This window comes from Pelophylax lessonae, assembly GCF_965119305.1.
Source record: "Pelophylax lessonae genome assembly, chromosome: 2".
NCBI lineage: Eukaryota > Metazoa > Chordata > Amphibia > Anura > Ranidae > Pelophylax > Pelophylax lessonae.
The window spans coordinates 115,488,449-115,503,010 of NC_138769.1; the positions used below are offsets into that span (position 1 = coordinate 115,488,449).

Here is a 14,562-nt window from a genome sequence, read left to right on the forward strand (position 1 = left end):
CAGTTCATTTTCTTTAGAAAGCAGCCACAACTTAGAAAAGTCTGTCCCATGCCACAATGCTGTAAGGCTGGGTTCACACATGCTGCAGATGTGGCTTACAGCGTGGGGTCCGTTGCGTCCCTGTTCACCGATTCAGGTGCGAATCAGGTCCGAGTTTTTGCCTGAATTCGCACCTGAAACAAAGCCAAAGACGCACAGGATCCTTTTCCAATGCGGACCGTGCCTGCCCCGGAGATGTGTGATCCGATTCCATTGAGAGCCAGTTACACTCTCCTGTCATGCGAATTGCATGCGGGAAACCCACATCCAATTCCGATCAGTGTGAACCCAGCCTAAAGAATAACCATTGCTATCTGTGAAAAAGTCATAGTCTCTCTGCAGACGTTTGACACAACTGCTGACAAGACATATAGCTCTGCAATCAGGGACTCTCACACTCCCTGCTGATTGGAGAGCTCTAGCTCTAACTTAGCGGGGAGGGTGTTTTAGACCTCTAGCTGTCAGTGGGGAAGCCCGCTGACAGCTGACGAGTCATTGGTTGTTAACCACTTGCCTACTGTTCACTTAAACACCCTTCCCATCCAGGCCAATTTTCAGCTTTCAGCGCTGTCACATTTTGACTGACAATTGCGCAGTCATGCTACACTGTACCCATATGAAATTTTTATCATTTTTTTCACACAAATAGAGCTTTCTTTTGGTGGTATTTAATCATCTCCGGGTTTTTTATTTTTTACAAAAAAAAAGAATAAAGACAGAAAATTTTGAAAAAAAAAAAGTTTTTCTTATTTTCTGCGAGTAAATTTTGAAAATAAATGTTTCTCCTTCACTGATGTGCGCTGATGAGGCGGCACTGATGGGCACTGATAGGCTGCACTGATGGGCACTGATGAGGTGGCACTTATGGGCACTGATGAGGTGGCACTTATGGGCACTGATGAGGTGGCACTTATGGGCACTGATGAGGAGGTACTAATATGCCGCACTGATGAGCACTGATAGGCGGCACTGATAGGCGGCATTGATAGGCGGCACTGATAGGCGGCACTGATAGGCGGCACTGATGAGCACTGATAGGCGGCCCTGCTGGGCACTGAGAGGTGGCACTGAGAGGTGGCACTGCTGGGCACTGAGAGGCGGCACTGACGGGCGGCACTGATGGGCACTGATAGGCGGCACTGATGGGCACTGGCGGATGGCACTGATGGACACTGATGGGTGGCACTGATGAGCACTGATGGGCGGCACTGATGAGCACTGATGGGCAGCACCATCAGTGCCCACACTCAGTGCCCATAGTGCTGCCAGTCAGTGCTCATCAGTGCCTAGATGAGCAGGCACTGATGGGCACTGACTAGCAGCACTATGGGCACTGATTGTGGGCATTGATGGGGGGCACTGATGGCGGGCACTGTGGGCACTGATGGCGGGCACTGTGTGTGTTTTTTTACCTTTAGTAATCAGGGTACTGGTGATCGGTGCCCTGATTACATCGCTGTGTGTCCCCGGCGGCTGACGGCTCCCCCTCCTTCCTCACACTGCAGGCTCTGTGTGAGGAAGGAGCGCCGGCAATGAGAGATGATCTCATGTTTACATATGAGATCATCTCTCATTGGACGGCTTGATCACGTGGTGAATGGCCGCTGTGATTGGCCATTCACCACGATCTGTGATCGGCCGTGTCCAAGGGACACGGCCGACACAGATTCTCCCCGATGCGCGCTCGCGGGAGCGCGCGGGGGGCGTGTCACTGGGAGGCCGTTTAAAAACGGCCTCCCGAAAATTCAAGTCCGCGCTGCAGCCGTATATAGGCTGTAGCGCGGATGGGAGCAGGTTAAGGATGCAGTGGCCAGCTTCCAGGGCTGCTCCTAACAACCAGTTATTCTTCACACAGAATTCGAAACGGTCAATAATTTTTCAACCGATTCAAATCGTTATGAAAATTTGGAATTTGTTAGAAAATGAATAAACGAAACAAAATTAAACACATTTCAACAAAATTTGTTACTATTTCATTCGGAGTTTCAGATACATCAGAGATTTCAGATCTGAAAAATTTGTCTGAATTTATATACGGACAAAAACGAATTGCACATGCATAATTTAAACTGGAAGTGCAGTTAAGGTATAACTATAGGCAAAACTTTTTTTTTACATTTTGGATAGAGTAAGGCAGGGTTATAACCTCTGTCAGATTTTTCTTCCGCATCTGTGTCCCATTGCAGAGATTTCCCTTCACTTCCTGTCCCCAAACCAAAACAGGAAGTGAGAGGAAATCCCTGCAACTTGGGGACTCCCAGGTAACCAGAACTAGTGTCCCCATTGGAAGATTTCCCATCTATTACTTTTCCGGGGACAACCCAAAATTTGGAACTTTCTTTTCCTTTTACTTAAAATGATAAACAGGACAAATAGAGAGGGGGAATCTCCCTAACGGGAGCACAGACAGCAATAGAAACATGACAGGGGTTATAATCTATCTCCACTCTATTCAAAACAAAACAAAAAAGTTTTGCCTTTAGTTATACTTTAAGCTTTAAAGACAACGTCAACATATTGGACTTGGCTTGCTGAAGACAAATAGGCTGTTTACTGCAAGGGAATTTAAGTTAAAAGCATCCCCGTCACTCTGTACACATACATACAAACACATGTAGGACACACATGTGGATGTAAACAACGATTACCCAACACATATTGGGTATCACCGTGCACACCAGAGTGAGATTAACCACATGCTGACCAGCCGTTGTAGTTTTACTGCAGCAAGTCTGCTCTGTCCCGCAACCAACGTATCTGTACGTCGCTTTGCAGAACCGCTAGCATGTGCCGACGGAGGCATGCGCACGCACTGTTTGGTCACAGGGGGAGCCAATCAGCGGGTCCGATGTCTGATGCGGCCACGATGTCTGCCGGTCACCCGCGCTCCCCCGTAGAGACAGAACGGAGGTCTGCCATTGTAAACACGGCAGACCGCTGTTCTGTCAGTAATGAACACAGGCATCCTGTGTTCCTCCTATTTAGGAACACAGGTCTCTGTGTTCATTCAGCAAGCCCATCCCCCACTCAGTTAGAAAGCAGCCCCTAGGGACACATTTAACCCTTTGATCACCCCTAGGTTAACCCCTTCCCTGCCAGTGTCATTAGTACAGTAACAGTGCACATTTTTAGCACTGATTACTGTAGTAATGTCCCGGTCCCCCCAAAAGTGTCAAAAATGTCATTTAGGTGTCCGATCTGTCCGCCGCAATGTCGCAGTCCCGCTAAAAATCGCAGATCGCCGCCATTACTAGTAAAAAAATAAATAAATAAATAAACATGACAGAAATCTTTCCCATAGATTGTAGATGCGATAACTTTGCACAAACCAATCAATATACACTTATTGGGATTTTTAAAAAAAAAAAAAAATGTAGCAGAATACAAATTGGCCTAAAATGATGAAAACATTTGATTTACATTTTTTTTATTGGGAATGTTAGCAGAATGATAGCAGAAAGTAAAAAATATTGTTTTTTTTGTTTGTTTGTTTTTCAGAATTGTCGTTTTTTTGTTTATAGAGTATAGAGCAAAAAATAAAAACGCAGAAGTGATCAAATACCACCAAAAGAAAGCTCTATTTGTGGGAAAAAAAGGACACCAATTTCATTTGGGTACAGCGTCGCACGACCGTGCAATTGTCAGTTAAAATAATGCAGTGCCGAATCACAAAAAACGGCCTGGTCATAAAGGGGGTAAAACCTTCCGGTCCAGAAGTGGTTAAACAAATTCTTGGTCCCTCATTTACAGTTAACTCCAAACTGATGAACTGTAGAGACATTAAAGCAGTTTTATCCTCGAGGGGAAAAAAAAAACAAAAAAAACAAACCCTGCAGGACAAAAACATGATGAGCTAGAATGCATCGCATGCTAGCTCATTATGAAATACCTACCTTAGAACGAAGCCCCGACACGGTCATCTGGAGAACGCTGAGGGCGCCGTCATGTTCCCTCGGTGTCTCTTCCGGGTTCGGCGGCTCCGGCACTGTGAGTGGCCGGAGACGTGATGACGTCACTCCCGGGCATGCGCACGGGAGTTTCACTTTCCGGCAAGGCCTGCCGGACCTTCAGAGCGCATGCGCCGCTGACGTCAGCGGCTGCATGCAGGTTGAATATCTCCTAAACCGTGCAGGTTTAGGAGATATTAATTGTACCCACAGGTAAGCATTATTATAGGCTTTTCTGTAGTTAAAAGTCAAATAATGGAGTATACTATTGCTTTAAGTATTGTCCATTGGTAATTTGAGGTTCCATACATTTTTGCTATTTCACAGACACACACAGATTTTAGCTTAGCATACTTGGTATCCATTTACTTGACACAAATTAATTTACAAAAAAAAGGCATTATATTGTGTGTGTCTGCATCAAATGAATTTATTGAAATATAAACCTAATAAACAGATATGAAAATGTGAGGAAAAATCATTGCAACTTCCATCTTTTTTTTTTACAAGGCCACTGCTTTAAAAAAATATTTAAAGTTTTGGGGTATTTAAAGTAGAACTATAGGCATGTAACACCCCTAACCGTGCTAAACAATCAAAATTAGCTGCAACTTACAGTGAGATATCACCAAAATAAATACTGAAGAATTAAAAAGCTGCACTGTGAATATGACAAAATCAATTGACACAATAATATAAAATTAAAACCATATGTGAACTATGAATGAAATATGCAATCTCAAATTATAAGTAAATGATAAATAAGTCCAAAACCGGTGAAAAAATATAGGCACAACTTATTTTTTATTTTGGGGACCCCCAGGCCACCAGAACTAGAATCCCCATTGCAAGTTTTCCCCTCTATTACTTTTCTGGAGACAGCCCAATTTGGGATTTTCTTTTACTTTCATTTTCAATGATAATGGTAAACAGGACAAAAAGAGCGGATGAGAGCCCATTCACACTAGCACGACTTGTGAGGCGACTTGTGTTGCCCCAGGCAATGTTAATCAATCAGTGCCGTCTTAATTGGCACTACTGAAGTCGCTCCGACTTCAGAAAAGGGTCCTGTACTACTTTGAGGCGACTTGTGATCTGACTTGTCCCATATACTTCAATGGGAGTCGCCTCCTTATCTTAATTGACACGACTTGTTATCAGACTTTCCAGGAAGAAGAAAGAGATTAGCCAGGCATTCCCCACATTGCAGCCATGCCTATATGGTATATATATATATATGTAATGGTATATATATTCCATTATCTCTGCTTGGTCTGTGTGAGTGGCACTGGTGGACACAGATAAGTGGCACTGGTGGACACTGATTCATGGCACTGATACGTGGCACTGATACGTGGCACTGGTGGACACTGATTCGTGGCACTGATATGTGGCACTGGTTGATACTGATTCGTGGCACTGATACGTGGCACTGATACGTGACACTGGTGGACACTGATTCGTGGCACTGGTGGACACTGATTCGTGGCACTGATACATGGCACTGATACGTGGCACTGATATGGGGCACTGGTGGACACTGATTTGTGGCACTGATATGTGGCACTGATACATGGCACTGGTGGACACTGATTCGTGGCACTGATATGTGGCACTGGTGGACACTGATTTGTGGCACTGGTGGGCAGTGGCACTGGTGGACACATATGTGGCACTGGTGGACACATACGTGGCACTGGTGGCACTGATACGTGGCACTGGTGGGCAATGAGGAAATGAGTAAAAAAAAACAGAAAAGGTGAATTAGGTCACAACACATCATATTCTGATTGGCCAAACAAGTCATGCAAAATAATTCACAAGTCGCGCTGAAGTCGCGGTAAAGTCGCGGTAAAATCGCAGTAAAAAGTCGCTCCGACATGGGGCGACTTATGGTCGCGGCAGTGTGAACCGGCTCTGAATCTCCCTAATCGGGCCACAGACAGCAATAAAAACTGCCAGGTGTTCTCCATCTCCACTCTAAAAGCAAAGAAAAAGTTTTGCCTTTGGTTATACTTTCCACTATTTCTAATCCTTATGCTGCTAATGTAAGTTAAAGAGGTTGTAAGCCCATAAAAAAATAGTTTTTTTTTTTTTTTCAACCTGAAAGAGAAACACATAATGAGCTAGTATGCATCGCATACTAGCTCATTATGAAATACTTACCTTAGAACGAGCCCCCGCCATGCCGCCCGCTTACCTGTATGATGGGCGACATGTTCAGTGGCCCGTCTTCCGGATTGGCCGGAGCCGCGGTGACGTCACTCCCGCACACGCACGCGGGAGCCGACGGTCACGGCACGGGGCTCTGAAGGAATGGCACCAGTGGCCGTTCCTTCACAGCGCATGCGCCAGTGATGTCACTGGCTGCATGTAAGGTAAATATCTCCTAAACGGTACATGTTTAGGAGATATTTACAGTACCTATAGGTAAGCCTTATCATAGGCTTACCTATAGGTAAAAGTTGCAGAGGAGGGTTTACTTCCTCTTTAATTGGTAGGAAGGTATATTATATTTACTTGTTTTAAACTTTTTGTTTACATTTCTTCATTATCATTCATCTTCTTTATGTTGTTTCCTGGTTTCTGGCCTAGGCCAAATGAATGATATACATTATTGGAATCTCCATGGGCATTTTTTTTATTTCAACTGGAGGAAGAGTTTTTTTCAGCTAGGCCTTCTGCCTGCATGCTTGAGCTAAAAGCAGATGGATTCTAGGAAGTAAATTCTACATGAATTATCTCTGCTTACGAAGATGGCTGCAACTAGAAATGCTAAGAGGGTTTTTCAAAGGGATTTCTCAACAAAATAAAACATGGAGACATGGATGGATGGATGGATGGATGGATAGGGGCGTTTGGTGTTTGCTTTGAATATTAAAAATTAATAAAACGCCATTTTCAGTTTGTGGTGCTCAGATACAGTTTAGTTCCACTTTTAGTTTAAAATTTTGAAAGCTGACAAGGAAAACAACATATATTATTATGGCAATATATATATATATATATATATATATATATATATATATATATATATATATATATATACATATATATATCAATAGCACTTACCCTACAACAAACATTTACAAACCTGCAATGGCCACAAGCCTTCAAATATTTCTATAGTATATCCCAATGTATTAATCATTGCACAGAGAATTCTTTCAAGATGGCACCTCACACCTTATCGACTATCCAAATTTTAACTATCCCACTCAGCACTATGCTGGCGCACATGTAGTTAAGTGGGCAACCTCTACCACATCCTCTGGTCATGCAAAAATCTAATGAGCTTCTGGAACCAAGTTTTCAGTTTCATCTCCTCTGTGACTGGCATACTGAAGAAACCCACACCACATCTAAACCTAGGGATCGATCCATTCCCGACACCTACACGCTGGATAACAGCTCATATATTAACAGCCTCTAGACTAACAATAAGTAGACGCTGGAAAACTACTGAGGTCCCCAATGTTTCTGAGATAGTAGCTTCTGTTAAGTTGATCTTTGAATATGAACATTCATTAGCAATTCGCTCTAATACAATTCGTACATTTCTGCAGCGCTGGGAATTGTGGTTCCTTTGGACCAAACAGTAACTATTTTTGATTGTAATTGATCCTATTTTACAACTGGCTCATTCTTCTTCTTTTTTGTTCCATATGTTGAATGCTACTTATGTATATGTTTTTCTTGCAAAACTTCAATAAAAATGTATTTGACAAAAAATAGCACTTACCCTTTCTCTGAATTTTCCTTGTACTGCAACACACTCTGTCCAAAGAGGGACTTGTGTCCCACATTATAACTCCAAGTCTTTCCTGTGTCAATATTGAAACATCCAGACGGGACCAGAACTGCAAAAATTATAAGAATAGATAGTTCAAAAACATCTCTATGCATATGTTTCCATTTGGCTTGTTTCCACATGTCCCTAATTTAGCAACATTTAAAGAAAACTTGTAAATATAAAAAAATATTTCCCCATCCAGCCATCCTTATAATACAGTTACTTTCCCAACAATCTTAGTCACTGGGGCTGAGTGGGTCCTTCCCATGTCGTCCTTTGGGAACTGCGATGCGCTCCGCCCGTTTCCGTCCCCCTCTCCCCCTCCCCGATCCATTGGCCGGGAGGGGGGCGCGGTTGCGGCCGCGGCGCATCGGCGCCACGACCTTCCGTGCAGAGCATGACGTCACTTCCGGGCGTTGGCGTCTCTGCACGTGACTTTCCATCTGTGTTCATATGTGGGACGCCACCCCTAGCAGCCGTAGTCGGCCCGGTGGTGTCCCGAGATTCTGAACTGCCCGTGACGCTGGGAGCTAACTCTGCCTCCGCCTTTGTACAGGTCCATAACCGTGCACTCATCTATATCACCTTCACCATCTTATTTTTCTTTTATTTTACACTGTTTATCCACTTTAAGTTGCTTTATTTTCTTTTTCACTTTGGTTTCCTTTTTCATTTTCTTTTTCTCTATCACCAATTCGATGGTGATTCACCCCCCTTGTTTTGTCCATATGTACATTCAATTTCAAGTTTTTGATATCACGTTTCATATGCATGTTGGCTGCAAGGTTCTTTGCTGTCCAACACTCCACCTATCTGGTTATTCGGGCTTTAGCTGTATAATCACTGTTCACTTCCTACACTGGTGGTTTTGGGTCTATTATATCTTCATACTTATATCATTACAAACTTTATATTTATTCTTATACCTATTTTCATTTGATATCTCTTAATAGAGCCATACCCTACCACCCTAGTTTGTGACCCAATATGACAACTCACGCTATGTTTATGGACTTTGTGCCTTTGGCTCTGTGCGGAGTACTATATGCTCCCTCAGTTCCCTTTCAGACGAATTTATGGGTGACCAACAGCCTCATTGATAATCATTACTCCATTGTAAGTCATCTTCCCTACTTATTTTTCTAATATATTTTTTTATTGGATGCCATGTCATTTTTGTCCTATTACTTTTTTAGATCTGCCTGCTCCTGATGAGTGAAATACATTCTTTCACGAAACGTGTCGAGCTTTATAGGCCATGTATATCCAATATCCATTTCAGCATGCATCCAATCAATATATAGATTATATTATATGTCTGTTGGTTTATTATCAGTTTTGTTGCTGTGTATTACTACTTATTATGGTTTTACAATAATACCCAATTATATACTGTTTATGTCCCCCCTGACCGATTGTATCTATTGTACCTATGCTAACTGCTATTTTATTTGTTAATAAACACATGATGTTGATCATATGCCTTTCTATGCTTACCAGCGAAAGTATATGTACTATCAAATAATCATTATGTGCGTACTGGCCACACCTCATCTAAAGTCCCAACCTTTTATTTTGTGAACACTATGTGTTCCCTATATTTATTCAATAAAAAAATATGTGGTTGCGCTGCCCAAATGCTTGCGCTGCTTAAATATTATAAAAATTAAACCGCCATCAATCCTCATTCCATGATAGTAATTGACATATCATAATGTGAATAAAAAGTGCCAAAAAATATTATAACTTGGATTTAGCTGTGTAGATAATAATAACATCAATAGTAAACTGTCCCAAGGGTGAAAAAAGTTCCAAAATGTCCAAGCGAATGTGCTCCAATAGTGCATCTTCAAGAGTATTCCTTGAATCCCCTCATTGCTCCAGCACACACTATGGAGTGCTCCGCCACCCAGTGAAGTGCATGCTTACCTTGCTAATAGACCCATAAATTATAGGTCAATCTCATATATACAAGCAGGGGCGCACTGTCCATTGAGGGCGCAGGGGACGCCTCCCCCCCATCTATGCATCCGGCCCCCTAATCTACATGCAGGGTGCCAGACGCATGGATTCCAATAGGGGAATTTTTTTAAGCACGTGATTAGAGCACGAGGCTCTAATAGGCTTCAGAAAAGGGTGGGCTCGGGGGCAGAGCACTGCGCCCCGAGCCCACCCAGTTGTGTGACAATAGTGAATGAATATTCGCTATTGTCACACTGACTCTCCTCCCAGCCAATCAGGAAGAGGGTGGTGAGACCCCTTTCCTGTCCACAAAGGTTATGAGTGTGTCCACAAGGGTTATGAGTGTGGCTTGGGAATGTTTGACCTTTCTTCCATTTGTGAGGTTCGGCACTGATGTTGGACGAGAAGCACTGGCTCCTATTGTCCGCTCTTATTCATCCCAAAGGTGTTCTGTCGGGTTGACGTCAGGACTGTGTGCAGGTCAGTCAAGTTCCTCAACCCCAATCTCGCTCATTCACACTATATTGGCAAAAGTATTGGGCCACCCCTCCAAATCATTTGGTGGAGGTGGGGTTATGGATTGGGATTTTTTTTCTGGGATTGAGCCTGGCCCCTTAGTTCCAGTGAAGGGAACTCTTAAGGCGTCAGCATACCAAGACATTTTGGACAATTTCATGCTCTCAACTTTGTGGGAACAGTTTGGGGATGGCCCCTTCCTGTACAAACATGACCATGCACCAGTGCATAAAGAAAGGTCCAAAAAGACATAGATGAGCTAGTTTGGGATGGAGGAACTTGACTAGCCTGCACAGAGTCCTGACCATACCCGATATAACACCTTTGGGATGAATTCGAGTGGAGAATGCGAGCCAGGCCTTCTTGTCCACATCAGTGGCTAACCTCACAAAAGCGCTTCTGGAAGAATGGTCAAACATACCCATAGACACACTCCCAGAAGAGTTGAAGCTGTTTTGGCTGCAAAGGGTGGGCCAATTCAATATTGAACCCTACAGATTATGACTGGGGTGCCATTAAAGTTCATGTGTGTGTAAAGGCAAGCTTCCTAAAACATGTGGCAATATAGTTTATATATACTTGCCTATTTTCAGGTCACTCCAGTTTGGTCACATGATCTTTCCTGTGTCAGCCAGCCCCAGTTGCAGCGGAAAGGACAGAGAGCGCAGACAATGGCTAGTAAAGACTTTAGTAGTGACATCATCCATATGCTTCCATTGCCCATCCGTTATGAACTTACCCTCCTCTCCCCTGCAATCATGCTAGCTGGCATGGGGTACTGGATGATGTGACCAGATTGGAATGGCCTGAAAATATATTGATCTTTCTTACACAGGTGAGTTAGCATAATGTTAGGATGGGGGAGAGAACCTTTTTAAGGCTAGTTAGGTATAAGCTGGAATTCCACTTTAATGGCAGGGACACCAGGTGTTTATTTTATAGAAAGTTCAGTTTTTTTCAGACTTTTATTTTGAAATGTCAAACATATTAAAGTTGATATAAAATTTTAGTGACAGCTACTTTAAACATATTATACATTTGACAATAAAAGACGCCTTGCCTTCACAATTTTGTGAAGTACGGTGGGTGTGTAGAGAACAACAGGCACCTACCACAAGAGGCTGCTGCAAGAACCATCAGGAAGCTGAAAGCCCCATGTGGTTCCTTAGCATTTGGTTGGGGAGCACTGCACTTGCTGTATAATGTACTTGTTGTATTTTTAAACTTAGCAGTATACTAACTGGTTCTTACAAATAAAACACATTTCTACCACCTAATCAAGCACCCACATTCAACATACTGTATATATTGCACAAGACATCTTTGTAAGTTGAACTTAGCCTGAAAGAAATAAACATTCCTGGGGTATTTGTGGTGTGATAGTTTTTTAAGTTTTCAATAGAATACAATCATATAATAGTGGTACACAAATGCAACAAGTATGTAGGAACAATGTTGGACAAAAAGAAAATTAAATAGCAAAAGAAAAGCGACTTAAAAACAGTACCAAACAGTCATCCATTATATACCGTTTGGGTCCCCTGGTCCCGAGGTGTGATTCATTCTGAACTAAGGAGGGGCAAGGGAGAGGAAAGGGAAGAAGGAGGATCAGGAGGGTTGAGATCACAGGTTGGGTGGGGAAGGGGGGTAAACCAAATGGGAAAACTCCTATGCCTAGAGGTTCAAGTAATTTGTGTCAACGCTAGGAGGTAAAAAAAAGGCATGGACCAGGGGCACCAAATCATTAAGTATTTGCACGTTTGGTCAGAAACACTAGCTTCTGTTTTTCATGGACCATATCCTGTGCAACTCTTGACTTGGTCCAGTAATAGAAAGAGTAGATGCTTTCAGGGCCTTCCCAAAAATTTGATGAAAAAAAAAATCTGTCTTGCGCTACCCCTTTCGATTTTCAACATCAGATGAACAACTTGTGCTCTCGAACAAACATCACTGTGAATAATGCATAAACAATAAAATAAACAATCATGTGAGGAAAAAAACAAACAAAAAGCATATGTCCAGTAAAAACTTCAGTGGAATTCAATAAGCTTGTGTCAGGTGAAAACTGCATATGCAGATCAATTCTCCAAATGTACCAACTTCAGTGCACCATCACTGAGAAACAAAAGCCTCCTGCCAGAAATACATGCCAGAAATACATGACTATTATGCAGGTTATGCACACTTACGCATGCTAAAATTGTTCACAGGATGGAGATTACCAGTGAGGCATGGACCACAACCCAGATCCCAATGAGCTCAGAAGTGAAATGAGGGCAGCAAGAGACATGAGGAGGGAAACAAAGTAGACCAGATAGTATACCACTGTATGAAACTGCTGCATTTATTCAGAGGGTACTCACAAGACAATAAATGAAACAAGCACAAAGTCAGCTTGCAAGTGTCGGTGGACGTGATGAAGTCAGCATCTTAGGCTCTGTACCTGTACTACTAGACTGGAATCAACACATACATCAACGAAGTCTACAATAAACCGTGCATATGAGCATTAACTGCAACATGAATAATAATATTATAACTCATATTATAGTCTAGAGTGCACTCTAGGAGAAAGGGCAGGATATCTTCCAATGTCCCCTGAGAGGTACCTCTTAGCATAAGCAATAGGTGAAAGTCTCTGTGTAGCAACTGTAAAGGGAAAGTCTGTAGTCCTAACTCTTTACCCGGCTAGCATTGGGGCCCAGTTGTACCATTGGTGTACATGAGAATAACTCCAGTCAAATCTGCATGAAGCAATAGTAAATGGCTGTATGGTCAGTTCCTAAAGGGCTCAGTCTCTCTCACAGCAGATAGTAATTCCCCAAAGCAGCTGCTCTCCAATCCCAGCTTTAGTGCAGCTCATCATACGGTCACACACAGCGATTAGTTCACTCTCTGCTCTGTACACAGATGACTCTGGATGTCAGTACCCCCAAAAGGGATTTGGATTCCGCTCAGGCCGCCGATCAGCTTTTGATTACCGTAGAGTCTCTCCTCTGGACTACAGTTCCCACAGCACACTTCTGCCTGACTCAGTAAATTGAACTCATTCTGCTCAGAAGCTCCCTCCTATTGTTGATATAGCTGTTAACCAGTTCAGCACCACAAGTCATCAGCTACAGAGAGCAGCTGCAGCCAGTGTTTCTTTCACTCTTCATTCTTAGCCAAGCACCTGACTACATATATTTATTGTCTTTGCAATATTCACATGATGTGTATTTGAGATTACACGTTTTTGTCTTATATTGAAAATTAAAAGTGAAAGCACAACACATATGTTTTATTCTATCAGCTCTAAGTGATTCGCTCTAAGTGATTCTTTCTACAAGTGACATGCACTTCAAGCTCTGCACTTCCGCGATTGCACGCAGTGAGCATACACGGCAAACTACACCAACAAGCACCAAACAGGCTGCAGGTGACCCTGTCTCTCTATTCAGCTCTGTGCCCACTCTGTAACATGCACTCTCTAGTCTCTACCACTCCTGCTGGCAGTTGTGTCCTCTCTTCTCAAACCCACTCACCTTCACCCCTTTTCTCCACCCCACAGCTTATACAGTATCTCACAATAGTGAGTACACCCCTCACATTTTTGTAAATATATTATTATATCTTTTCATGTGACAATACTGAAGAAATAATACTTTGCTACAATGTAAAGTAGAGAGTGTACAGCTTGTATAACAGTGTAAATTTGCTGTCCCCTCAAAATAACTCAACACAGCTATTAATGTCTAAACCGCTGGCAACAAAAATGAGTACACCCCTAAGTTGAAATGTCCAAATTGGGACCAAAGTGTCAATATTTTGTGTGGTCACCATTATTTTCCAGCACTGCCTTAACCCTCTTGGACATGCAGTTCACCAGAGCTTCACAGGTTGCCACTGGAGTCCTCTTCCACTCCTCAAAGACGACATCATGGAGTTGGTGGATGTTAGAGACCTTGCGCTCCTCCACCTTCTATTTGAAAATGCCCCACAGATGCTCAATAGGGTTTAGGTCCGCAGACATGCTTGGCCAGTCCATCACCTTTACCCTTAGCTTCTTTAGCAAGGCAGTGGTCATCTTGGAGGTGTGTTTGGGGTCGTTATCACGTTGGAATACTGCCCTGCGGCCCAGTCTCGGAAGGGAGGGGATCATGCTCTGCTTCAATATGTCACAGTACATGTTGGCATTCATGGTTCCCTCAATGAACTGTAGCTCCAGTAATCCATGTCCTTAGTCTGCTTGTCTTCAGCAAACTGTTTGCGGGCTTTCTTCTTTCATATCATCTTTAGAAGAGGTTTCCTTCTGGGATGACAGCC

The 14,562-nt window shown here is 43.0% G+C and overlaps 1 protein-coding gene across 4 annotated transcripts in view; it reads right to left on the reverse strand.

The window, feature by feature from the left end:
• The window catches only part of ITGAE (integrin subunit alpha E), a 146,889-nt gene that overhangs the window by 113,264 nt on the left and 19,063 nt on the right, over positions 1 to 14,562 (reverse strand). For all 4 annotated transcript variants that reach the window (XM_082245840.1, XM_082245838.1, XM_082245839.1 and 1 more), the window contains exon 2: positions 7,729 to 7,846. In XM_082245840.1, coding sequence (XP_082101966.1) covers positions 7,729 to 7,846 — 118 coding nt within the window. The remainder of the gene's footprint in view (positions 1 to 7,728; positions 7,847 to 14,562) is intronic.